We start from the raw sequence: 26,638 nt of genomic DNA on the forward strand, positions 1-26,638 counted from the left end.
AGCTTTTCTATGTAAGAACATGGGGTGGGAGGGTTTTGTTTATGAAATATGTGTGAAATATCCTTTCTGTAGAGCTGAAAATTCAAGCAGCCCCCATCAGCATCTTGGTGTCCACCCAAAGCAAAGGAGGATTGTTTTCATACCTTTACATCTGAGGGAAATATGAGTGGTTTATGTCATTCCTGTTCATTGCAGAGATGAGAATGGGGAGATAATTGCAATTAGGTTTTTTTTGTGCTGTGTGGGAGCAGGGGGGGTTTGTAGCTCACCATGAGCAGTTCCAGCCCCCAGTGAGCACCAGAAGCACCACTGGCTGTGGGGGAGATGGGACCCAAACCCAGCTCCTGGCCTTTGGGGTCTCACCTCAAGGAAGGCTCTAAATGCAAAACCAGGCACTGAATTAGGCTTAAATTTCTCCTTTGGAGCTGAATAACCTCATCACTGTGCCAGTTACTCGAATCTGTGGCAAAAGAGTCAGAATCCTCCCAGGAACTGCCCCACTGAGGTGGCAGAGAGAAGCCTGGGCTCCCTTTTTAATGGGTTAAATGTCTTCCCTGATGCTTCAAAAGCTTATTTACTTACCTAAGCACACACTGCCATAAACAGGGTGGGTTCCCACATATCCATGTTTAATTACAGCCTTGGAGCTTGGAGGTGCAGGAGCAAGGTGTGGGGATGGGACTGATTTTATAGGGTGGAACCAGTGAAGGGCATGGGAAGTATTTTCATTAATTAGAGATAGTAACAGGAATGGCAGGAGGGGACTCTTCAGGCAGGTTTTTTTCAGTGTCCTTGTTCAGCTGTGGTCCTTTAACATAATTTCTCTGTCCCTTTTATAAAGAACCTCCATTAGAGCAGTCTGGAAGTCACCAGAGATCTATTTTTAGTGGGTGAGGTTTTTCTGAAATATGTCCCAGGGAAAGGTGAAGCCCTTAAAGATCTTAAAGGCACTTAAACCTTGGCAGTGCCAAGTGCTGCAGAATTTACTGTGTGGCTCTGTTCTTGTGGTGTCACAAAGTGCCAGGTATTTTTAGTTCAATAAAACTTGTGTGGTTCTGCAGCTGCACACATTTCAGAAAGGTTGCTGAGCTAAGGTTCCCAGGTTTTCCTTTATTAAAATTGCCCGTTTTTTTTGCCTCAGAACAACAAAACCACGCAGTTCAGGCATGTCCAGCAGCTCACCTACAGCCTGATAGAGTGGAGATCCCAAATCCTCTCCGGAACCCTGCCCAAGGATGAACTGGCTGAGCTCAAGAAAAAAGTCACTGCCAAGATTGACTATGGCAACAGGTGAGCTCCAGACTCCACCTGCAGGGCAGAGGAGGCTCCCAAACTCCAGGGAAGGCTCTTAATTGCCAAAGCAGGCACTGAATTAGGCTGAAATCAGGTGAAATGGCAGCTTTGAGTCCCTGTGACATCGTGGCCACCTGGCAGGTGGAGATGGAGCAGTTGGTTCTTGGTGTGCCACAGATCTCTGTGCTTTGGCAGGAATTCTCCTCTCTCAGTTCTGCACAAATCTGGCACGGGGGTGGCCTTTCCCTTGGAGCACAGTGTGTGCTTGGGTTTGGATGTAGTGGGGAAATGCTCTGCTTTATCAGCAGCTGAGGGGCAGGATTCCACAGACACCCCAGCCCTCAGTGGTTTGCAGGCCCCAGGACTCATTTATCTGCCTGTCAGCTGTGATCCAGGTCCAGTAAGTGAATTAAGAAGAAGCTTATGACAAAGAATAACAATCAGCTGCAATCTGGGAGCTCAGTAGACATTCATCCACCTTTGAAACAAAGCCATTTAAGCAGGAATAAGGGAGATGTCCCCTTAGGATTGAGTTCCCTGACTAATTCCTTTTCCCTTTAATGGGAAAATGGGAGGGAGGTGTTTTTTGAGGCAGGAAAACCAGCAGTGAGTGAGGTTATTCCAGGGAGTGGGATGTTGAGCACTGGCAGCCCAGGCACTGATTTGATCTTTCTTGCTGCCACATTCTGGCTCTTTTTTTGTCTCCTGGGGCTGTCCAGGATCCTGGGTCTGGACCTGGTTGTCCGAGATGACAATGGGAACATCCTGGACCCAGATGAGACCAGCACAATCTCCCTCTTCAAGGCCCATGAAACTGCATCCAAGAGGATTGATGAGAGGATCCAGGAGGAGAAGGTACCTCTGGTGTCCCTGGTTGCCCTCTGTGCCCACTGAATTTTTATATTCCTCGTAATGTTGTGCTTCCCTGGCAGCAGAGCTAAATTCTCTTGTGTGTCTTTGTAGTGGAAATCTAAAATGTAATGGAAATATGGAATTCTTTGCAGTCCCTGCAGCAGAGTTTGGACCTCCGAGGACAGCCAATATTCAACTCCACTCACACTTACAGCCTCTATGTGAACTTCAAGAACTTTGTCTGCAACATTGGGGAAGATGCAGAGCTGCTGATGAGCCTCTATGACCCTGACCTCTCCAAATTCATCAGGTAGGGGCTTTTTTTGGAAATTCTTAAGCAATGTAGTCATCAGGGCGATGGTTCATAGAAGTCAGCGGGTTAGAGAGGGAGTTCCTGCAGATGTTTTCCAGTTCTGTTGGTTGCTGCCCCAGTGGGGGAAAACGAATTCCAATTACTTTGGAATGAATTTCAGAGAGATGGAAGTCCAGGCACTGTCCCTCCTAAAGCTGGGTATTTCTTTGATCCCACGTTGTCTCTTTATATTCTTAATTTTCCCTGCTGTGGCTCTAAGCCATGGTTAAGCATTTCATTAATTGTTTCCCAGTAAATCATGGATTTAAACGATGTTTGGTGTCCAGCCAGTGCCAGTTCACATCTGAAGAGTTGGGAGGATATGAGGAGCTTTATCAGGGAGGCAGTTCCGTGTCAGGAACACTCTGTGTCCATCACTGCAGTTATCAGGTGTGGCCATGTGGTGGGAATTGTCCAGGGAAGCAGCTGCCAGGGCTCACCCCATCCTGCCTCCATCAGTGAGTCACTTCAGAGGCATTTTGGGATAAAAGATTGGTCAAATATTCCTCAAAGATCAAAATGCTGTTGGGCTTTTGCCAGGAAATGAGGCTGTCAGGTGTTGATTTGTTATACTTTTTCTCCCTTTCTTTTCAGTGAGAATTACCTGGTTCGTTGGGGCAGCAATGGGATGCCTAAAGAAATTGAGAAACTGAACAACCTCCAAGCAGTGTTTACTGTAAGTTCAGAGAATCCCAAAACAGGGTGGGTTGGGAGGGACCTGAATCCCATCCAGTGCCCCCCCAGCCATGGCAGGGACAGCTCCCACTGTCCCAGGCTGCTCCAACCTGGTCTTGGGCACTTCAGGGATCCAGGGGCAGCCACAGCTGCTCTGGGAATTCCAGCCCAGCCCCTCCCCACCCTGCCAGGGAAGGATTTCTCCCCAATATCCCCTCTCTCCCTGCCCTCTGGCAGTAGGAAGCCATTCCCTGTGTCCTGGCACTATCAGTGTCTCCATCCTCCTCATGGTCTCCCTCCAGATCCAGAAGGCCACAATTTTTACCTGTGTAGAACCCAACAAAACCCCTCCTGTGGTATTCACATTCTCTGAACAGAGAGAGACATAATTCTCTCTCCCAGGATTTTTCCTGGGGAAGGCAGTGAGAAGCTCAGAGAAGAAGAGGAAACAATTCTTATCTCTCCTTGCTGCTCCTGTGTTTGGCACAAGTGGAATGTGTTATGGAGACTGTTTACCCAAAGGGATTTGGTTATGGACACCATTGAAGGTTGTTTTGTGTCCTTGGCCAGCTGGGTCAAAGCTGTGTCCTGGCTGTCTCCAGACAGTCACAGGTTTTTCTTTAGTATCTCTTTAGGATGTAATTTAGTATAGTATTAGTGTGTAATTTAGTATAGTATTAGTGTGTAATTTAGTATAGTATTAGTATAGTATTATGGTAATTAGTACTATTATTATTTAGTATAGTATTACTATTTATTATAGTATTATATAGTACAGCTTAATAAAGCAATTGTTCAGCCCTCAGAAATCATGGAGTCAGATCCCTGGCTGGGGGATCGCCTCTTTCCCTTCCCTTCTTCCCTCCCTCCCTCTCTCCTTCTTTCTTCTTTTCCCCTCAGAAAGGACATTGATGGAAGTTGATGTGAGCTCTTTTTTCAGGACTTGAGCAGCTCAGACCTGATCAGGCCCAGGATCAGCCTGGTGTGCCAGATCGTGCGGGTGGGGCACATGGAGCTGAAGGATGGCAAGAAGCACACCTGCGGGCTGCGCAGGCCCTTCGGCGTGGCAGGTGGGCACGGCCTCCCTGGGGGCACCTGCAGGGCCCAGTAAACCCCTGGGGGCACTGGGACACCGGGCTGGGGACTGGGAGCTGTGTGCTCTAAGTGCCAACACAGCCTGGGAGCTGCCAGGGCCAGCGTCTCTGCTCCAGGGTGGATAAATTGTCCCTCTGGGATCTTTCATGAAGGTGGTAGCTGGAGATCAAACACTGTCACTGCTCACTTTTGTCACCTCCCACAAAGATAACAGGCTGCCAGGCTGCAGCAGACTTATCAGGGCCTTATCAGAGTGGGATTTGCTCCTCAGGACTCATGGGGTAAAGCTGGAGGTTTTAAAGGAGCCTTGGTGAGCCAGGCTGCCAATTCTTATTTTATGCCTGGGATTTCTTGTGAAGGGACTTGTTTGAGATCCTTGGTGGAAATCAATATGCAAAGAAGCAGCACATGAATACAAGGGGAATTTCTTTGCTCTGAAATCCCCCAGTGCCACCTGGTTTTCTCAAAGGGTGGATCTCATAAGAGTATTTTATCAGGGTGTATTCAGTGTGTTCACACTCACTGCTATGGGCTGACAATGCACATCAATGTAAATGTTCTTTAGAAAGGTTAAAAGGAGAGTGATGCCCTCCAGTGCTGTCACAGAATCCCAGATATTTTGGGGGTTGGAAATAACCTTAAATCCCACCCACCCCTGCCATGGCCAGGACTCCTTCCACTGTTCCAGGTCGCTCAGAGCCCTTGTTGTGAGTGACACTGGCCCAAAATAACCCCTTGTTTTTTTTCCATTCTGAGAGGGCAAAGCTCTCTCTGGGTTCTTGGCAGCTCTGAGCGATGCTCTGGTGTCGTTGCAGTGATGGACATCACTGACATCATCCACGGGAAGGTGGACGACGAGGAGAAGCAGCATTTTATCCCCTTCCAGCAGTGAGTACTGGGCTCCAGAGCTCACCCACCCCTGGCCAGAGCAGGCATCCTTCCTCTGGGGAGGGACAGATGTGTCTGGGAGCCTGGCAGAGCCCCAGGGGCTCTACAAATAGATCAGCTGAATGCAGCAGGCAGCTCTTTGCAGGGAGAGGTTTCTGTCCTTGCTCAGGAGCCTTTGTTCCCCTTGGTTTTCATGCCTCTGTCAGAGACTCAATTGCCTGGGGACTTCAGCCCTGCAGCTGAAATTTCTGGGTACCTGTGGGGCGAGGAAGAGGAGCACAGAGTAAAATAATGTTGTGGGGCTGGGGGGATGTGACTTAAAAAATTTTGGGGGTTGAAAGGCAGGGTTTTCAGAGAGACTGAGCAGAGACACAGCTTTTTGTCACTGCTGTGTGGGACCCTCTGTGCCACTCCCTGCCCACGTTTCCTGGTCAGGGTCAGTCATAGGGAAGGAGGTTCTCCCTCTTCCTGGGGAAGAAATTCCAGCCCCAATGAGTTCTGCATTTCTACACTGAGAGTTAGACTTGTGTGGTTTTGTTCTGCCTGCTCTGATTGCTCCCTTTTTTTGGCACATTGGAGTAACAAAAACGGAGCTTGTTTGGGTAGACCCAGCCTTGTTGTTACAGCCCTAAATAGAGCAAAGCATTGGCTGCAGCCATTTGTTATTACAGGGTATTTTCAGGGGAGATTTGGGTTTGTTTCCCTGCCCTTTCAGGGCCTGGAAGGATGGCTTTCCCTTTGCAGAATAATGTTAGTCTGCTACTTTTTTTATGTCTGTGAGTTTGATTGGTTATTTTTTATTTATTATGGGGTTTTTGTTTTGGTTTGGCTTTTTTTCATTTGTTTGTTAATTGTTTTGGGGTTTGTTTTTTTGGGTTTTTTTACTTGTTCGTTTGATTTGGATTTTTTTGTTGGTTTGGGATTTTTCCCATTTTTCGTCTGCTCTAGTGAGGCTGAGTTCAGACCCCCAGCTGGACACCAGTCTGGGTAGCCTGTGGATACCTCGTTTCTCCCTCATTATTGGTGGTGTGGGTACAGGAGTGAAGTCAGCATCGAGATCCAAAACTCACTAGTCTTGTTTGTGACTAGGGGTGTGTTCATCACTTAGGTGTTGTCACAGCAGTCATTAATTTGTATTAACTTATATTAGTTTACCAATAGTTAATCTGCCTAGGGATGGCTCTGAGGCAAACCTGAAGTCAGGGCTTAAATCCTGAGGTCACTGTTACTTGCCTTAGCCCTGAGGGCTAGACTGTGATGCATTTCCTAGTGTGAATGTTTAAGTGGATTTTGGGCAGGTGAAGGAATGAAAATCCCCATGGAATCCTTAAAAACCCCACATTTATTTGGAAACCAGCCAGCTGTTGGCCAGCCCTCTCCTGCATGTGTTTGGTGTCAGTCTGTCCCAGTTCCTGATGCTGTTTTTGTGGTCCCCCTGCCCAGGATTGCCATGGAAACCTACATCAGGCAGCGGCAGCTGATCATGTCCCCCCTGATCACCTCCCACGTCATCGGCGAGAACGAGCCCCTCACCTCTGTCTTCAACAAAGTCATCGCTGCCAAGGAGGTCAACCACAAGGGCCAAGGTGCAGCCTGGGGAAACCTGGCCTGGGGGAGGCTCCAGGGAATAAACAGGTGGTGAAAGTCTAGGGAGCAAGGTTTAGTGGAGTTTAGTCCCTTCCCCAAGCCCAATCCATGGTCTTTGCAATGGTTCTCACTTTGTCCCTTTGTCCCATCACACATGGAGCTGAAATCCAGATAAAACCAGACAAAACTTGCATGAGAGCAGCTCCTCCAGCTCCTCACTTGCTTGCTAGTCCTACGTTTAAGGTCAATATTTTTAACAACTTTAAAATAAAAGTGTATTATGGGCAGGAAATATTTGTAAGTGGACATAGCTGCATGTCCCAAAAGACTTTGGGGTTAAATCACATTATTCCATATTTTCCTGGTCTTCGTTGGCTGAAAGATACTCAACATTCATTTCTGGAAGATTGGGACTTGCTTCAGAGAATCTTCTTGCCCAGAAGAATCTTACTCAGATTCAGGGACAGGGAGGACTGGGCAAGAGAGAACCAGATGGGGACATGGAATCGTCATGAAAACACAGATCTTTTTTGGAAGCACTGGGTTAAATTTCACAGGTTTGTACCTTTTTTATTTTCAGTAAACAAGTGTCATCTGTCTTTTCTTAGGTCTCTGGGTCTCCCTGAAGTTGCTCCCTGGGGATCTAGCTCAGGTTCAGAAGGATTTTTCCCACCTTGTAGACAGATCCACTGCAGTGGCTCGAAAAATGGGGTTCCCTGAGATCATCCTTCCTGGTAGGTCCTGTGTGCCTCTACATTCCATGGAGTGAAAGAGCCACCTGAAATTCTAGAATTTCTGTCACAAAAATATTTATTTATATAAAAAAATTATCTGAAAACTTTGTATTTTTCTTCAAATTTCCAGTTTATTTTCTTATTTTTTTGTCACAAGAAGTTGAAAACATGAGTTTCCTTTCTTATGGCAAAATGATGGTTTATGGAGCTTTTGGAAGAAAATGTCTCTTTAGACAAAGGAATTTTTGTTGCATATGGCTTTGACCCACCCATTCAGAGTGGGTTTAACCCTAGAGAGCTCATTAAATTAGAAAAACAGAACCAAACAGAAGTACAGAGGTTTGTAGAAAGGAAAATGGTTCATTTCAGAAGATTTCATGTAATTTGAGACAGAGATGAAAATGATGTAATGGTGGGTTGTTAATTAGAGGCTAAGAGGAAATCAGGATAACATGGTACCCAAGGGTGTTAAATTTCAAGCTGTCACAGTGGGAGTGAGAATCCAGCTCATTGAACTCTGGGAATTGCAGGTGATGTCAGGAATGACATCTACGTCACCCTGATCCAGGGGGAGTTTGACAAAGGCAAGAAGAAAACCCCCAAGAATGTCGAGGTCACCATGTCTGTGCACGACGAGGACGGGAACCTGCAGGAGGTAGGATGGCCTCTGACACCCTCTGAAGATTTACACCCAAAATCCTCCATAGTTACCTTTTTCCCCCCTCCCTGTGTTTTGTCCAAAGAAAGCCATCCACCCCGGGGCTGGCTACGAGGGAGTCTCGGAGTACAAGTCTGTGGTTTATTACCAGGTCAAGCAGCCCTGCTGGTACGAGACTGTCAAGGTATGGCACTGTCCTCACTGCGTGTCACCTGAGTCAGGAACAGGAGTGAGGCACACACAGACCCTGGGTCTCTCCAGCAGGCTCATCCCAGTTTATCTGGAACCCATTCCTTTATACACCCTTCTGATACAGGTGCACCTGATTGGTCATTTAATCAACACCCCAACACCACTGGCTAATTAAGAAAACACCCTTGGGTAACATCTTATGAGAAAACAACTGCTCAAAGCACCAGCTGCAAGATTGGTTTGATTCCTTCTCTGAGCTCCTCACAGCTTTTCCCAGAACAATTCCTAGGACAGTTACCTGTTCCTCTCTCTCTGACTAAACTGTCGTATCCACAGGTTCCCCTTTTTGTTTAAAGGAGGAGGCAGGGTCTGTAATCCCTGCAGGCCCCCTTGCAGGAAGGAGAACAAGCACAGCTCAAGAGGTCTCTTTAGCAATTTGCCAGTTATTAATCAGAACCTCAGTCAGACCCTAATTTAGAATGGTCAGAGAGATTTCCAACATGTACCATTGAATTCTTTACAGTCAAGCCTTGTGTGTGTTTTTCTTATAAAAAGCCCTGACTAATTCTAAGGCACTATCACACCTCATTAGTCTGCTCGAGGGCTGGACAGTCCAACTTGTCAACAGCCCTTTTCCAGAAACGTCAACATCTGTGTTCTCCTCTGTGTGCAGACCAGGACTGATGTGGAACAGCAGCTGCATCAGCACCAGAATGTGCTGGAGAGTGGCTGGGGACAGGGACAATGCTGTTTTCATCCTGTTCTCCATGCAGGTGGCCATTGCCATAGAAGAAGTCAGTCGCTGCCACCTGAGGTTCACGTTCCGTCACCGCTCATCCCAGGAGTGTGAGTGCCAGGAAGGGACCCCTGCAGGACTGCTGTGCTCCTCCCACTCCTGCTGAGTGCAGAACCTGCATTTCTGCTTATTCACAGTGTTACAGATTTTCTTCTTGCTCAGTTTACTTATTCCCAGATTTGTGGCAAGCAAAAAACCAAAAATAATTCAAATTTTTTGCACCCAGAATTTGGTGCTGGCTTTGTCCTTAAACTGAAATTTTGTAAGGAGCAGCAGTTTATCCCCCTGAAACACAGTGATCAATGTTTGTTATTGCTTTGGCTTCTCAGTGTAGGGTATTGCTTTTAATTTATTTTCCCAAAATTCACTGCAAAGCCTGGTGGGCTTCTAATGATCTTCCTATAGGAGAATTTCTAATTAGGCTAATGAAAGGCTAATGAAAGGCTAATGAAAGCATTAGAGCCAGAAGTTCCATCAGATCATGCCAGAGCCCTGAAATGAGATCAATAATGTGAGGCTCAGCCATTAAAAGGCTCTCGAAGGCACCTGGTTCTGAGGCAGTGACATCCTTCCATATCCACGGCTCACAAACCAAAATCCCAACCAAAAATATCTATAGAATTCTGTGTCAGAGGATCATTGAATTGTTGAGGTTAGAAAAGACCTGGATGATCAAGGAGTCCAACCATTAATGTGACCAGAAAAACCACTAAAATTGTGTGTGGGAGATGCTCCAGGGGGATGTGTCAGTGTAGCTGCAGTTACCTGTTCAGTCAGGCTGCTGATGAGGTTAGAGGGCTGCATTGGATTGTGTGCACATGAATAAGACAATGGCTGATGGAGATTTCTGCTGTTTTGCAGCCAGGGATAGATCTGAGAGAGCTTTTGGCATGGGCTTTGTGAAGCTGATGAATGCAGATGGAACGACGCTGCAGGATGGCAAACACAATTTGATTGTTTACAAGGTAACCTGGGCATTCCAGCCTTGCCTCGTGTTTGACTCATCAAATCTCTCTCCTGGCAGATTTTTGTAGCAGGAGAAAGCTACACAGAATGTGTGTGTGGGGTGGGAAATCCTCCTGAACTCTGTGGCTTCGGAAATTGCTCAGTTCATTTGCAGTATGAGCAAACTTATACCTGAAATTAGGAACTCAGACAATGACAGAGATAAAAAGTGTTTCAAACCCATTCTGGCTGTCACTGTGGGACGTGACACTTCTCTCTGCTGTGTCCTACCAACAGGGTGACAACAAGAAAATGGAAGATGCCAAGAGTTATTTGACTCTTCCTTGCACCAAAACAGAGATGGAAGAGAAGGAGGCTCCCTCAGGGAAAAACCTGCACTCTCTGGCCAACTTCACCCCCACGAAGGACAGCACAAAGGACAGCTTCCAGATTGCCACTGTCATCTGCTCCACCAAACTCACCCAGAATGGTAGGGCTTGTGCTGGGGCTCTGAAATACAGAGGGCATTTTTTCCAGGCAACTTTTTATGTGTGGCCAGAGAGCTTCAGCTTTTGTTTTGCTGCTCATGTGTCAGTGGCAGCCCCGTCCCATCAAGCTGCCAGAAGAAGCTCCCAGGATGTTTCTGCAGCCCCTAGAAACCCTTTCACACAAATATTCGATCCAGACTGCCAGTGCTCAACCCAATAAGTTTGCTGGCACATGTGGAAATGTCACCTGTCAGTGACAGTGTCTGTGTTTATCAGAATTTGAAATGTTTGAGGTTAATTGCCTTCTTTCCTCTGCCTGTTCAGAGCAGCAGTTAGGGCTGAGCTCTCCAGGGTGATGATTGCATTAACTCTGCCCTGCTGCCAGAGGGGTCAGAATGAGGAGCAGTGTGTGCCTGAGTCCAGCCTGGGCTGCTAAATGATGGGAGACTTCCAGCAGCTCTGGAAGGCCCTGTGCTGAGTCGTGCACTTCAGTAAAATTCCTGGCTTGAGATACCTGCTCTGGAGTCCTTAAAAAAACCTGCAAAATGGTCTCCAAATGTGTTATCAGATGGCAGCCAGGTTTCCATTTATAGCAGAGTTTGCTGCTTTGCCAAAACAAAAGAAGCACCTCAAGGTAACATTCTGTACCTCAGGGTGACTGTTCTTTGTGCACTGACTAAAAATAGCCCCCAGCCTTGCTGTGTGCTGCTGTGCAGCCCTTCAGGCAGCTGTAGTTGCTGATTGCTCTTTGTGTCCTTGCAGTTGACCTGCTGGGTTTGCTGAACTGGCGCTCCAACGCCCACAACATCGCCCACAACCTCAGGAAGCTCATGGAGGTGGAAGGAGGAGAAATTGTGAAGGTATTCCCAGGTGTCTGAGCCTCCTTGGTGCATACACTCTTGTGTGTCAGCCTGATGTTAGACCCAGAAGGTGTCTGGGAAGGCTGGGAGGGCAGAATCATCAAATCATGGGATGGTTTGGCTTGGAAGAGACTTTAAAATCAGCTTTTTCCACCCCCTGCCATGGGCAGGGGCACCTTCCACTGTGCCAGATTGCTCCAACCTGGCCTTGGGCACTTGGACACCAGGGATGGGGTAGCCACAGCTTCTCTGGGAACCTGTGCTCCACCTCTCATTAGTGGAATTCGCCAGAATTACACAAGTTGAATACTACAGGAATCAGGGAAAGAGCAGTGACTTTATTTTCCTCTTTATCCTTATGAAATAAGAGATACATCCAAAGCCTTAACTTTTCATTTTCAACTCCTTTGTGCATGAGGAGGGGCTTGCTGTGAATCTGGGAGCAGACACAGCCCTCAGGGATCTCCCAGAGTACTGTGGGGAGTAGATCTGAAATGGGGGAATTCCCACAGAAAACCTGAAGGATTTAGGAGGAAGCCTTACCTGCAGAGAGGGGTCCCAAGAGTGAATATGCTTGTATTTTGCAAGGTGATGGTTTTATAGAGCAGCTGAACATGAATTTAATGTGTCACTGTGTCACTGCAGACAGGCTGAGTGCAGGGTCCTGCCTGGGACAGGGCTGGGCTGCTTTGGAGAGCTCAGGATTTTCATCCTGTGGGATGAGAAGGCAATAGAACAGCAAAGTGGGGCCATTTAGAGCTGAGAGGAAAGATCTTCCTTACTGTAGAGATGATCATGACAATCATGTGCATGGACACAGGGCAGGGATCCCCTCTGAGATGTTTCCTCATTGACACAGGGCTGGGATCCCCTCTGAGATGTTTCCTCACAGACACAGGGCTGGGATCCCCTCTGAGATGTTTCCTCATGGACACAGGACTGGGATCCCCTCTGAGATGTTTCCTCATGGACACAGGGCTGGAATCCCCTCTGAGATGTTTCCTCATGGACACAGGGCTGGGATCCCCTCTGAGATGTTTCCTCATGGACACAGGGCTGGGATCCCCTCTGAGATGTTTCCTCATAGACACAGGGCTGGGATCCCCTCTGAGATGTTTCCTCATGGACACAGGGCTGGGATCCCCTCTGAGATGTTTCCTCATGGACACAGGGCTGGGATCCCCTCTGAGATGTTTCCTCATGGACACAGAGCTGGGATCCCCTCTGAGATGTTTCCTCATGGACACAGAGCTGGGATCCCCTCTGAGATGTTTCCTCATGGACAGGTTTTACAGTTCAGCTGGGCTGGAAGAGGAGGAATGATCCAGCTCATGCTCCTGTGCAGGATGCCAGAAGCAGTTGCCTTTTCCCCACCCTTTTACTGTTCTTTTCCCCTCTAGTTTCTGCCAGACACCCTCGATGCACTTTTCAACATCATGATGGAAATGTCAGAAAATGAAACGTACGATTTCCTGGTGTTTGATGCCCTGGTGAGTGAATCTTCTATGGCTGCAGAGTTTGTTTTCAGCCACATTTCCGGTCTGTTCCTGGTGATTCCAATGAGCAACTGGTATTTTGCTCTAGAAATAAATGATATTTAAACACTTCTTAAGGCTTTTTCAGGAGCCAGGACTGAAATGCACATCAGGTTTTTAGTAGCCACAGTGAAAAGAGTAATAAATTGCTCACTCACAGTATTTAGTGATGGTTATAACATGAATAACACTCTCTGTGGCATTCATGCTGTTGATAAAACAATAATTATAACCCAGCAAAGTAAATGAGAGTGTTTGAGTTAGCGTGCAGCTCTGTGCATCTGTTTCCTTCTGGACTTTTGGCAGGTATTTATTATTTCTTTGATTGGAGACATCAAGTTCCAGCATTTCAACGCTGTGCTTGAGACTTACATCTACAAACACTTCAGTGCCACCCTGGCCTATGTGTGAGTATTGGTCCCAGGCCTCGGCTGTCACTCAGCAGTGTCACTGAGGGCTTGGGGGATGACATCAGCTCTTGGTGATGGATTTGATTAGGTCATTTTTGATGATGTTCATGGGATAGAGCCAGCAGAGAGCAGAGTTCCATCCCTTCTCTGTGTTCAGGAGAGAAAGAATCCTTCATATTGCTTTTTTGGCCCTCTATAAAAATCTGTTGTGAGATTTTTTCTGTGAAAACAGACAGAAAAGGCACTTCTGTCATGGATCTTGGCTTTCCAGCCCCTTGATCAAACACCCCTCAGCCACAGGTCATCACCCTCATGGTAACAGAAGTGAAAAGTTCAGACTGAGGCCAGTAGGGAGGGCAAAACCAGAAACCAAACTGTTTTTCCTCTCTGAAAATCTCCTTTTAGTTTTTACTGATCCACATGAAGGGGCTGTCACCCTAAAATAAACACAATTTGAAGTCCCTCTCTCCTGGACTGTCTCCTTCCCTGCCCTGCCACACAATCACTGCTTCCTCCTGGTTTCCTGTTCTCCTCCTGCTCCACTCCTGGGAATTCCCACACAGGGAGAAAGCCTCAGTGCCTTCCCCTGGGAGTGGGTTTGCATCGTCCTGAACAGCTCCTTTTAGGGCAGAGGACAGGCAGAGCAAGAGGCTGCAATCTGGAGACTTTCAGCCCAAGATTGAGAAGGAGATGGGCTGTGAGGAGGGGCCCTGGGGTGTTTCTGTGCCTGCAGTTCCTCTCTGGGGTGAGCAAGCTGCACTTGCACAGGAACTGAGCCGTGCCTGTATTGGTTCCCCTTTTTGTTTTATTTCCAAAGGAAACTCACCAAAGTCCTGAACTGCTACGTGGGGAATGCTGAGGACTCCAGCAAGACAGAGCTGCTCTTTGCAGCCCTGAAAGCCCTGAAATACCTGTTCAGGTTCATCGTGCAGTCCCGGGTGCTGTACCTGAGGTGGGTCCAGCCCTTCCATCCCTGGGCCTCCTCTGGGAAACCCACTGCAGTTCCTTCCTGTAAATATCACTAAAGCAGATATTCTTCACCAAATCCTCTATCACTGGCTGATTGAGAGGATCTTTCTGCACTTTGTCTGTAGCTGGAACAAATGAGTTGAGCAAAAATTGAAATGCCAGATTAGAAGGGAGAAAAGCCTTTTAGTCCCCCCTAACATGCAATAAGCAGCACATGGTAGATCTGAAAAGGAACCCAGTATTTATTTTTATAAAATAAAACATGGAATTTCCTCCTCATTTTCAGAAACTTTTAAAAAAACCATTACACAGATAGTTAAATTATTAGGTGAGGGGGGGGATGACACATTCTCCACTTGGGGTGAAATCAAAGTTAATTGCAGCTTCAAAAACATCTTTCCAGAGATTCACAGTGAGGGTTTGAAACCCTTTATTCATGTCCATTCTGGATTTTTTTTTTCATGTTTAATACTTGGAACCCAAGAAGAATTTGCTGCTAAAAAGTGCAGTTTTTCCCCTGTAACAGATTCCAGCAGGAAATGGCTGCAAAATCTCCAATTCCATTTTTACCCCCATGGCTTTGTTGAAGGAGATGGCATGAAGATGTTGTCCACAGGATGAAATCCTGTTCCAGCTGCTGGATTTCTGTGTGTAACTGGCCCTGTTCTTTGCAGTGTGTATGGGAAGAGTGAGGATGGGAATGAATTCAACGATGCAATTCGCCAGCTCTTCCTCTCCTTCAACGTCCTCATGGACCGGCCCCTGGAGGAGGCTGTCAAGATCAAGGTGAGCAGAATTGCCAGGGAAAAGTAAAAACCTTTAATTAGATCAACTGGTGCAGTTGGGAAGGGGCTGAGCCAGAAAAAGGAATGAGAGAATTATCCATTAATCCCTTCTCCTCCATCTTTCCCACTCTACACTGCAGATCTGGGGTGGCTGGAGGCACTTTGGATGCATAAATTAGATTTTAAACCAGTTCTCTGTAGTTGTCCCCAGATTAGCTTTTGACAAAAACTGCATTTCCCACATGCATTTCATGTCCTTGGTTTCTTTCTTCTTCCAGGGGGCAGCTTTAAAGTATTTGCCAAGCATCATAAATGATGTCAAACTGGTATTTGACCCCGTTGAGCTGAGGTAACTGTATTGAGTTTGTTTGTCCTCTAAACCTAGCTTTTCTAGGGAAGAATTTTGGAAACTTGGCTAAAAACAGCCACTCTGGTTATGATCTGATGGGTCAGATCCTGTGCATGGACTCAAGGAAGTGCTTGCTGGGCTTTAAAGGCAGTCAGTGGAGTTCAGAGGATTCTCTGCACCCCAGTTTTTCATTCTGGGAGTGTCCAAGCCCAGGTTGGATGAGCTTGGAGCAACATGGGATAGTGGGAGGTGTCCCTGCCCATGGCAGGGGTGGAGCTGGGTGAGTTTAGGGTCCCTTACTACCCAAATCATTCCAGGATTCTGGGATCCTTACAGGCACCTTGAGATTTTACTGAAAAGCAAAATCTGAGGGCAGTAAAGTGTTGAAATCTCATGCAAGTTTCCACCAGTTCTTGGTGAATGCTCCTGAAAAGTGTGGCAAAGGCTGAGCCTTGGCTGGGAAAGCAGAAGTTGTGTTTATCCAGGAAATTCTCAGCCCTGTGGGTTCGTGGTTGTGGTGCTCAGAGCTTTGCCCAGAGCTGCCCAGCCCTGTCTCCTGTCCTGACACAAGTGATTTGCTGGAAAGCAGCAGACAGGCAGCAAATGTCCATGGAATTTCATTAAAGGAAATCTGGGCTTGGAGTGAGTCATCACTGCTGATGGAAGGGGCAGCTGGGAGGAGGCTGTGCCTTTGTGCTGGGGATGCTCCAGCTTTCTCAGCAGGCTGCTGAGTCAGTTCAGATGAGGCTTTCACACTGTCCCTGGGTGTGACAGCCAGTGTGATTAACCCGTGAGGGCACAGAGCACTGCCTGGTTACAGGGTTTGGGATGCACCTGGTGTGTCCTGGAATAAAAACTTCATTTAAAGAGGTTTGAGCCTGAAGTTCCTGGGCACTGCTCAGTTTTACTTTCAGAGAATTCACAGAATTCTGTGACCAGGTTGGAAGAGATCTTAAAGATCATTGAGTCCAACCCATGCCCTAACACCTCAACACTTCAAGTCCTGTGCTGAGTCCCTTGAAAATCACTCAGGGCTCTGTAGTGATGTGCCTGCTGGATGGAATTCCCAGAGGAGCTGTGGCTGTCCCATCCCTCCCACACTGGAGCATCCTGGGGCAGTGGCAGGTGTCTCTGGCAGGGGCTGGAGTTGGTGAGCCTTAAGTCCCTTCCAGCCCAGCCCATTGTGGGATGCTGTGATTCCATGTGTGGCTCAGGTGCAGGGCAGTGTCTGTGTGGGATGGATGGGCTGGTGCTGGGTGGCTGTGCTGACCCTCTCCTCCCTCTGGGTTGCACACAGTGTCCTCTTCAGCAAGTTCATCCAGAGCATCCCTGACAACCAGCTGGTCCGGCAGAAGCTGAACTGCCTGACCAAGATTGTGGAGAGTGACCTGTTCAAGCAGGCTGGTGAGTGGCACTTGGAAGGCTCTGGGCTCTGCCAGGGGCCACACAGCCTTCAAAATGAGTTCCCTGGCAGTCATTGGGGGCAATCCACCATTAAATCCAACTCTAGAAACATTCCTTGCCATGGAAGCACTGAGGTTTTTGCTGTCCAGTCTTTATACAATGCCCAGTAGGTGGGATCCTGATCCAGGGTGGTGAATCAGAAGGAGGGAGAAGCTGAGGGTGCTGTGTGATGGAATATACAGAATTTATAAATGAAAGGGTGGGGTTAGATGGGATATTGGGAAGGAATTCCTCCCTGGGACAGGGGGAGGTGTTCCTGCCCATTGCAGGGGTAGGATGAGATGATCTTTTTGGTCTCTTCAACCCAACCCATTCTGGGATTACATTATTCAAATTACAGATCATTCATGACTCTCTCCAGGCCATTTGTCATAACTCCAGTGGCTTTAAGCAGGTTCTGGTGTCCCAGATGGAATCAGGAGCTGGACACTCCTGTGAGGTGCCCATACCAGGGCATGCTGAGCTCTGCTCTGTCCCTGTGTCACTTTGCAGAGTGCAGAGATGCCCTCCTGCCCCTGCTCATCGATCAGCTGAGTGGGCAGCTGGATGACAACTCCAGCAAGCCCGACCACGAGGCCAGCTCCCAGCTCCTGAGCAGCGTCCTGGAGGTCCTGGACCGCAAAGATGTGGTGAGCACGAGCTCTCAGGTCTGCCAGTTCAGCTCAGTTCTTTTGAGAAGTCACAGTAAAGAAACATCCTCTACTTGCGCTTTCCTGAGTCAGAATTGTGATATTTATAGAAACTGATGCCTTGCTGTGCAGTTCTTTGTAGGGGCTCTGTCTGAAGAGGAGCCAGGAAAGGTTGAATTAGTTATCACTACTAGAAGCATTTACTTCCCTTTCTAGGGACCAAAATGTCATCTCAGCTGCTTTGGTGGCTTGTTCAGTAATTTGGAGCAGGTCAAAGTATTACATGGTATAAAAATGAGGAGGTTGCTCATTCTGTCCGTTATGGAATAGGGACAGCAATCACTGTTCAGCCAGAAAAATGCACTTCCCACTCTGGCCATGGGAATTGTTCTGAGTGCCTGTGAACAGAGGGGTTTGAGCTGTTCAGAGAAGAGATGTCAAAGGCCCAGGATGAGCTGATGAAGCTGGGACAGATCCATTAAGGGAATTCTCCACCCAGTGAATCCCAGAGTGTTTGAATCGATCGCTGTGCACTTCAATCTCCTTTTTGTGCTTCCCCTAATGAAATGAAGCCCTGCCAGGGCAGTCCTCCCACACAGGGAGCTGCCCCTGGAAGGCTGTGCCTGAGGAGTGCTCTCCAATGTCCCTTGCTGGCTGTCCCCAGGGTCCCACTGCTCTGCACATCCAGCAGATGATGGAGCGGCTGCTGCGCCGGATCAACCGCACGGTGATCGGGATGAGCCGCCAGAGCCCACACATCGTGAGAGCCCTTCCCCACCTTCCCTGCCTGCTCAGGAGATCTGACTGAGGGCTTCATTCCCTGAGAGCCCTTCCCCACCTTCCCTGCCTGCTCAGGAGCTGTGAGGGCTTCATTCCCTGAGAGCCCTTCCCCACCTTCCCTGCTCAGGAGCTGTGAGGGCTTCATTCCCTGAGAGCCCTTCCCCACCTTACCTGCTTGCTCAGGTGCTGTGAGGGCTTCATTCTCTGAGAGCCCTTCCCCACTTTCCCTGCTCAGGAGCTGTGAGGGCTTCATTCCCTGAGAGCCCTTCCCCACCTTACCTGCTTGCTCAGGAGCTGTGAGGGCTTCATTCCCTGAGAGCCCTTCCCCACCTTCCCTGCTCAGGAGCTGTGAGGGCTTCATTCCCTGAGAGCCCTTCCCCACCTTCCCTGCTCAGGAGCTGTGAGGGCTTCATTCCCTGAGAGCCCTTCCCCACCTTACCTGCTTGCTCAGGTGCTGTGAGGGCTTCATTCCCTGAGAGCCCTTCCCCACTTTCCCTGCTCAGGAGCTGTGAGGGCTTTATTCCCTGAGAGCCCTTCCCCACCTTACCTGCTTGCTCAGGAGCTGTGAGGGCTTTATTCCCTGAGAGCCCTTCCCCACCTTCCCTGCCTGCTCAGGAGCTCTGACTGACGGCTTCATTCCCTGAGAGCCCTTCCCCACCTTCCCTGCCTGCTCAGGAGCTGTGAGGGCTTCATTCCCTGAGAGCCCTTCCCCACCTTACCTGCCTGCTCAGGAGCTGTGAGGGCTTCATTCCCTGAGAGCCCTTCCCCACCTTCCCTGCCTGCTCAGGAGCTCTGACTGACGGCTTCATTCCCTGAGAGCCCTTCCCCACCTTCCCTGCCTGCTCAGGAGCTCTGACTGACGGCTTCATTCCCTGAGAGCCCTTCCCCACCTTACCTGCCTGCTCAGGAGCTGTGAGGGCTTCATTCCCTGAGAGCCCTTCCCCACTTTCCCTGCTCAGGAGCTGTGAGGGCTTCATTCCCTGAGAGCCCTTCCCCACCTTACCTGCTTGCTCAGGAGCTGTGAGGGCTTCATTCCCTGAGAGCCCTTCCCCACCTTACCTGCCTGCTCAGGAGCTGTGAGGGCTTCATTCCCTGAGAGCCCTTCCCCACCTTACCTGCTCAGGAGCTGTGAGGGCTTCATTCCCTGAGAGCCCTTCCCTGCTCAGGAGCTGTGAGGGCTTCATTCCCTGAGAGCCCTTCCCCACTTTCCCTGCTCAGGAGCTGTGAGGGCTTCATTCCCTGAGAGCCCTTCCCCACTTTCCCTGCTTGCTCAGGAGCTGTGAGGGCTTCATTCCCTGAGAGCCCTTCTCTGCTCAGGAGCTGTGAGGGCTTCATTCCCTGAGAGCCCTTCCCCACTTTCCCTGCCTGCTCAGGAGCTGTGAGGGCTTCATTCCCTGAGAGCCCTTCTCTGCTTCTCCAGCAGCTCTTACTGAGGGTTTCCATCCCCTGGGAGCCCCTCCCCTCCTTCCCCAGCACTCCCTGACAGTGGGATTCATTCCCTGGGAGCCCCTCCCCTCCTTCCCCAGCACTCCCTGACAGTGGGATTCATTCCCTGGGAGCTCTCAGTGGGCAGCAGTGCCTGATGAACTCATCTCTCCCTGCCCTGCAGGGCTTCTGTGCCACCCAGCCGTGGCTCCTGGTGTTTTTCTGAGGATTAGGATTCAGGTTATCCCACTGCAGTTTGAGCTGAGTCACTGGGGGTGATTTCATTTCCTTTTGGCCCCTGTGCTCTGAGTTTTCTGTCCGTGCAGTGCTTGACACAGGATCTTTGTTGCTTTTTGTCACCTGGGCTCAGCAGGATGAAATGTTGGGGGATGAGACCCTTCAGGGGCATTTCTGACCTCTGTGTGGCAGCTGAGGGGTGCAGGCAGCTCTGGGGAGTTTTAACTCACCCTAGAGTTCGTGTACAGAAGGATGGGAAAGCCAGGAGCTGGGGATTTACCTGATTTTTGCTAAGTCTGGGGTCCCTTTAATGTGCCACCCAGGAGAATTGCAGCTGGCCCTGCTAAATCTGAAAATCAGAGTCAGCTTGGAAAAGACCTTTAAGAACTGATGGAGTGGATCAATATATATAAAATAAAACTCTGTGTTTGGAGGATGTGTTTCTCTTGTGATCCATGGGGAGAAAGAAGGCAATACCCAGATTTTAAGCTTGAACTTTAGGAATTCTTGACTGGTTTAGAGGAGCAGTTTTAGGCTGATGTCAGGACACAGATAAGGAGGGTTCTGATCAGTGATATTTGATCAGGTCACACTGATGTGCCACACTTAGAAGCTCCAGTGCTGAACCCAGGAGAGTAACCCAGTGATTTGTGGTTTTCCCTTTGCAGGGGATTTTCGTGGCCTGCATGACAGCCATCCTGAGGCAGATGGATGATTTCCATTACAGCCATTACATCAACACTTTCAAAACCAGGCAGGACATCATTGTAAGTCAGCCTGGCTGGGGATGAGCTCAGCCCACCCAGCATCAGCACTCTGCTCTGCAGGGTCATTTCTCTGCTCAGTTTGGGGGGAGCAAACCCTCAGCAGTGGCTCCTGGTGCCACAGTTTCTGGGAATTCATTCCTGTCACCCTTGCTAGGCATTGGGGGGGTTGCTGACTCTGCAGAGCCCTAGAGCAGCATTTGTGGCATTGAGGAAAAACATCTTTCATGGGTAAAAAATGTTTGATTTGAGTCAGGAACCAGAAGAGGGAATGAAGATGGAAAAGAAAAGCATTTCCCCTTGTCTGGCTCTCACTTTGTGCCCCTGTTCTCTTTATCTGATTCTTTTCCCTCCTCTGAAGTTTAATTGAATGCTTCAATCTTGCTTTAGTGGCAGCAATGTAGAAAGTTCTCAGAATGTTAAAAATTTACATCCCCCAAAACTTTAGGTGTGAAGGTGAAATATTACATTTCTGAGGGGTTTTCTGCTTAAAATCAGCAGATTTTCCCCCAAACTCCCCAAAATGGCCCAAACTAGTATTTTAGCAAGACTGGTGCACAGCACAAGAACTGTTGGAGCTTTTTTGTCCCTTTATTCCTTATTTTGCAATTGGGAAGTGGCTGTTTATGAAATACCAGCTGAGGAAGGGCCTGGAGTTGAGTTCTTCCTGCACCAAAACCCACCAGAAGGTTTGGAGTTCAGTCTGGAGAGCCAAGGTGATCCCTTTTTTCCCTGGGCAGTTGGAATTACAGCATTTCACAGGGAATCACTTGCAAAGTCAGCTCTTGAGGCAGCGTGGAGCAACACAGCCATCTACAGGTCACTCACACTTCCTGTGGGTTTGGGACTGGTTTTATCTCACCCAATGATTAGTTGGGAAGGAAGGAAGGAAGGAAGGAAAAAAAGCTCAAATCAGGCAGATTCAGGAATTCTGGAAGTGTTCATCCTGTGGGAAGATTTTCAGGACAATAATGGGAAACAATAATTTCTAATCTGATTTTTCTACACCTCTAAATCTACAGGAGCAAACCTGCTCCTGTAGATTTGGAGGTGTAGAAAAATCAGATTTGGAGATCAGATTTGGAGTGGTGTGGTAGTTGTTAATACCAACAGAAAATTTTGTTTGACTGCAATAACTGCTTTTATTTTTCTTGTTCTTTATTGGGTTTGTTTGTGCTGGTGTTTCCAGCCCTGCCTTGACATCATTCCCTGGTGAGTTTGGCACTTTTAGGAGTTAATTCATGTCTTCAAGGTGCCCGTGTCAAGGCCAGCCCTCTCATCAGGCTCTGATTTAATAATGCCAAAAGGATTTTTACTGAGGCAGCACCAAGTGCTCCATTTCTCCATCAATATCTTGCCAGTTCTTTAGCCCAAACTGTTCAGCTCAACAGATTTTTTGCTGGTGATCATTTCAAGGGGAGGGCTCCTCCTGTGACCTTCTTTGTGTCCCTCTGAGATTTGAATATTAACGTGCTGCTGCAGAGAACAGAATTGATTTAAGAGCTCAAAGTGGCTTTTGTACCTGCAGAGTCCACAAGGAGGAGATCAATATTCCAGATATTCCCTCCTTTTGCTCATCTCTGTTCATTTTCTTTTTTTTTCTCTCTCATTCTGCAATTCAGCCTTGTTTGTTCCAAGTTGGAGGTTTTGTTTGGAGGGTGTTTGTGCAAAAAGTGTCTTTTCTACAATAATGGAGAATAATTGTAAATCACATCTCTGATGTTATATTCACTGCCTCTCCTGAACTGTTCTTAAACAGGACCAGGAAAGATTTAACTCTAATTAGTGAGTGAAACTACATTGTCATTTCAGGCTTTCTAGATCCTTCTGTTGCACTGTCACCACTCAGAGATTTGGGAACAAGCCCTGCAGTGTTGGTTTTGCTCTCTAATCCAGCTCCAGCACAGCTCTGTGCCAAACAGCAAAGGCAGATGTCATGGAACAGACCAACCTTCTGTGCAGTTGTTTCTCCTTGTGCCACTGGATGGATGAGCTGTCAGGAATCATTTCATTGTTGGGCTGTACCCACAGGATGAGAGCCCTGCTAGGCAGGGCAGGGCCCTGAGTGCCAATTAATGATCATTAATCAGTGCAGCCCCAAACACTGGCATTCCAGGGGGTCACAGCAGCCCCTCCCTGCAATGCCATGGACACAAACCCGCCTGGTGCAGCCTGATGGGTTTTGTTTTTCCAACAGGACTTCCTGATGGAAACATTCATTATGTTCAAGGACCTGATTGGGAAGAACGTGTATGCACCTGACTGGATGGTCATGAACATGATGCAGAGCAGGTACAGCCTTGAGTCTGGCCTAAGTCTGGCTTTGGAGCCTCCCTGGACCTGACAGGAGGGCAACTCACACAAGGCAGTTTTCTTGTTTGTTTTTTTTTTTTTTTTCTTGTTTTATTTATTTATTTTTATATCTTTTCTTCTTATTTTCTTCTGCCACTTCAGGTTGGTTTCAATCAGATTCCAGCCAGTTTTAGCTCCTGTGCATTTCCACTGGTGGAACTGGAAATCTGTCCTGCCCAGAGGAATGTAATCAAACCCTGGGGTCTTTTTTCCAGCTTAAACCAGAGAAGCCTTTTTGGTCTCTGTTCTGGGGGAATCCCATGGGAAACCTAAAGCCAGAGCTGGCCAATGCTTAACCACCCTTCCAGAGAGGGAATTTCCCCTGATACCCAATTTCTCCTGAGCCTCCCAATGGAATTTCAGGCTGTTGAACCAAGGGTTAACTTTGCCTGACTGTTCCCTGATTTAGAGGAATTCCTGCCCTTTTTGGGAGCATCTCTTGCTGTCTGCTGAGTTTGCTCATAGGAGCTGTGAGCCCAGAGCTGCAGTGTCATTGATTTTGTGTACAGAATCACCTGTGGTTGATGTTTTTATCTCTTCAGGGTTTTCCTCCGGGCAGTGAACCAATTCACCTCCGTCCTCAACCGCTTCTTCCTGGATCAAACTCACTTTGAGCTCCAGGTGATTGTCCTGTTTTTCTGGATTTTCTTATGGACCCCAGACCTGCTAGAACAGCTAAACCCCACTGGTAGCAGGCTGTGGCTCCCTGAGGTGCCCCAACTCATGGAAGGAGCTCTGCATTTGGGGCTGGGCTGCTTTTTTGTGCCTTTTGTTGCTTTTCCTTTGTTTCCTCCTCTTGGGTTTTGTGTTGCTGAAATGGCTCCCAAGGTGTCAGAAAGTCTCTTTTTCCCAGCCTTGTGACCAGAGAAGTCGAGATTGGTCAGTTCTGCTTCTCAGGGTTATTTTCTCTTATCTGTTCCATTCTCTCTCTGCCCTGCTGAGCTCTGCCCAGCAGGTCGGGTTGGGGCACAGCCCCTGCCCTTGGGCTGCTCTTGGCTTTTCATACCAAGAACTGCCTGGGCTTTATTGACAATAATTTCCCAATGCCATCACCTGTGTCAGACAGTCTGTGTGTGCTCTAAACCAATCCAGAAGATGGAGGACAAGAAGAAGAAGAAGGAGGACAGGACATGCCCAGATTCCTCCATCTTGCCTCCCAAACCCCCATTCCAAATCCCCAAATTCTACTTTTTCACCCTGTGACAAATTCACTGCCATTCTACTCAAACCCCTGTGGTCTGTAACTCCTCACACAAAGTTGGGAATTGTTTCCATGGCTAAAACCAAAGGCCCAGGTGTGTTTGACTCCGTGCCAAGGTCTCTGAGCCCCTGCCAGGGTCTGGAGTCCCCCAGGGCAGCCAGAGGAGTGTCCTGGGTCCCAACATCCTCCCATTTTAATCTCCTTTCTCTCCCCCAGCTCTGGAATAACTATTTCCACTTGGCAGTGGCTTTCCTCACTCATGAGTCCCTGCAGCTGGAGACCTTCTCCCAGGCCAAACGCAACAAAATCATCAAGAAGTGAGTTCAGTTTCGGGCCCTCTTTGCTGTCAGGAGGCTCTGTTTGGGCTGCTCCAGACACCCCCAGGGTGGGAGGAGGTGCTGTGGAAATGCTGATTAAGGCACTGTAATAAAGGGGTGACCAGGACAAGATGTCAGGGCTGTAAATTAGGATTCCAGTTAAAGAATTATCTTTATTCCTGTTAATTCTTCCTTAAGTTTGAAGGCAGATTTCTTGTTTGAAGTTTGGTCAGGCAGATCTTGAACTGTTGCAGCACCTTGCCAGGGGTCTCTCCACTGGAAGGTCTGTAATGGAAACGTTGTCATGATTCCCAAAATCCCCTTATGCAATTCCTCAGCCTTTGTGGGAGGTAGGTCAGAGGAATCCTGAAAGCCCTTCAGCTTTTTAGTCCCCCACCTTTTACTTTTCTTCTTTTCAGAGCCATTCATAGCCCCAAACCAGCAATTTTAGTCACTGAGCAGCTTTTACCTCTTCATTCCCTTGGAACTGGGTGCCTGGGTATCTCTGAGCACCTTGACCCAGACTTTTGTTGTGATCTGTCCCCTTTTTTCTGCAGAAGTAGCTTGAAGAGGCCTGGCAATGAAATCTTGGTGCATTGCCTTGCTGTCAGAGGTTAAAACTTTAGGAGAAAACACCCAAACCCAACCAAAGTGGGGTGGAATTGCAGCAGCAGAAGGGCTGCAGCTTTCAGGAGACCTAAATTCCCAGGAATTCTGCTCTCAGCAATCTGCAGGGCCCTGTCAGAGGGAGCTGAGGCCGTTGGTGGCTTTGCCATTCCCTTCTCCAGCAGCACTCCCAGGATCACTGCAGTGCTTGGGCCTCTCTCATCTCTTCTTTCAATGCTTTCTCTAGGTATGGGGACATGAGGAAAGAAATTGGCTTCAGAATCAGGGATATGTGGTACAACCTGGGTGAGTTCCAGCTAAAGAATTCTCTCTATTCCAGCTCTCAAGCTGCCTTTCAAATCCTTTATTTCCTTATAAAAGCTGCACATGTTTAATGTGGGGAAATGCACTTGCAGTTCAGCACACAAAAACCTCTTTTCTGTGAATAACTTGGAAAAGCTGATTTCCTCCTCACATCAGCTGCTGAGATAATTTTTTAGATTCCCTCCAAAGGATGTTCTGCCATGTAAAGGATGAGAGGGATTTTTCAGAGAGCCTTTTTTTGTGATTTACAATTCAGCTCAATTATTTCCTTGGGCTGTTCCTGAATTTTGGAGCTGTTACCTGTGAAATCTTCCTTAAGTAAAATCCACATAAAATCCATGTTCTGAGCAAAGTGGTTGTTGTGTGAATAATGTGCTTAAACATTGGGAAATCCAAATCCTGCCACTGGATGCATTTGACTTTAAACTTCTTGCAGGTCCCCACAAAATAAAATTCATCCCAGCAATGGTGGGGCCAATCCTGGAGGTGACCCTGGTCCCAGAGCCTGAGCTGAGGAAAGCAACAATTCCCATTTTTTTTGACATGATGCAGTGTGAGTTCAACTTCAGTGGGAACGGGAACTTCCACATGGTAAGGGATGCCCTAAATACCCATAGAAATAATACAGTATATAGAGATATTAAATGCAATGTAATATAAAATATATATATCATCATGAAATCATGATCTAATCTTATATATAATATGAAATATATATATAATAATAATGCATATAATATGAAATATATATACAATATGTAAAAAGACACAATATTTTAATAGATAATATTATATATATAGTATTATGCACAATGTAATTGTATATTCATTATATCATAATGACATAATTATATAATGATATTTATAATAATGAAATAATTATATAATCATTAATATAAAATGAAATATATATGGAATATGTAAAAAGACAATATTTTAATATCTAATATTATATATACAGTATTATGCACAATGTAATTGTATATTCATTATATAATAATGAAGTAATTAATTATATATATACTAATAATAATATGAAATATATATAAAATATGTAAAGAGACAATATTTTAATA

General features: G+C 47.5%; 1 protein-coding gene across 8 annotated transcripts in view; it reads left to right on the forward strand.

Annotated features, from left to right (window-relative positions):
* DOCK5 (dedicator of cytokinesis 5) overlaps positions 1 to 26,638 on the forward strand; it is a 79,559-nt gene that overhangs the window by 26,142 nt on the left and 26,779 nt on the right. For all 8 annotated transcript variants that reach the window (XR_007779344.1, XR_007779343.1, XR_007779342.1 and 5 more), the window contains exons 6-33: positions 1,142 to 1,290; positions 2,013 to 2,148; positions 2,298 to 2,455; positions 3,092 to 3,173; positions 4,113 to 4,242; positions 5,083 to 5,155; positions 6,599 to 6,741; positions 7,351 to 7,476; positions 8,007 to 8,131; positions 8,220 to 8,318; positions 9,100 to 9,172; positions 9,984 to 10,087; positions 10,365 to 10,557; positions 11,318 to 11,415; positions 12,816 to 12,905; positions 13,257 to 13,357; positions 14,178 to 14,312; positions 15,004 to 15,115; positions 15,393 to 15,463; positions 16,761 to 16,867; positions 17,420 to 17,556; positions 18,221 to 18,316; positions 20,667 to 20,765; positions 22,960 to 23,054; positions 23,657 to 23,735; positions 24,532 to 24,632; positions 25,486 to 25,544; positions 25,999 to 26,153. Coding sequence is in view for 4 of the 8 variants with exons in the window: in XM_030232526.2 (XP_030088386.2) it covers positions 1,142 to 1,290; positions 2,013 to 2,148; positions 2,298 to 2,455; positions 3,092 to 3,173; positions 4,113 to 4,242; positions 5,083 to 5,155; positions 6,599 to 6,741; positions 7,351 to 7,476; positions 8,007 to 8,131; positions 8,220 to 8,318; positions 9,100 to 9,172; positions 9,984 to 10,087; positions 10,365 to 10,557; positions 11,318 to 11,415; positions 12,816 to 12,905; positions 13,257 to 13,357; positions 14,178 to 14,312; positions 15,004 to 15,115; positions 15,393 to 15,463; positions 16,761 to 16,867; positions 17,420 to 17,556; positions 18,221 to 18,316; positions 20,667 to 20,765; positions 22,960 to 23,054; positions 23,657 to 23,735; positions 24,532 to 24,632; positions 25,486 to 25,544; positions 25,999 to 26,153 (3,126 nt within the window). In the remaining 4 variants the exon portion in view is untranslated. The remainder of the gene's footprint in view (positions 1 to 1,141; positions 1,291 to 2,012; positions 2,149 to 2,297; positions 2,456 to 3,091; positions 3,174 to 4,112; positions 4,243 to 5,082; positions 5,156 to 6,598; positions 6,742 to 7,350; positions 7,477 to 8,006; positions 8,132 to 8,219; positions 8,319 to 9,099; positions 9,173 to 9,983; positions 10,088 to 10,364; positions 10,558 to 11,317; positions 11,416 to 12,815; positions 12,906 to 13,256; positions 13,358 to 14,177; positions 14,313 to 15,003; positions 15,116 to 15,392; positions 15,464 to 16,760; positions 16,868 to 17,419; positions 17,557 to 18,220; positions 18,317 to 20,666; positions 20,766 to 22,959; positions 23,055 to 23,656; positions 23,736 to 24,531; positions 24,633 to 25,485; positions 25,545 to 25,998; positions 26,154 to 26,638) is intronic.

This window comes from Serinus canaria, chromosome 22 (assembly GCF_022539315.1).
Source record: "Serinus canaria isolate serCan28SL12 chromosome 22, serCan2020, whole genome shotgun sequence".
Taxonomy (NCBI): Eukaryota; Metazoa; Chordata; class Aves; order Passeriformes; family Fringillidae; genus Serinus; species Serinus canaria.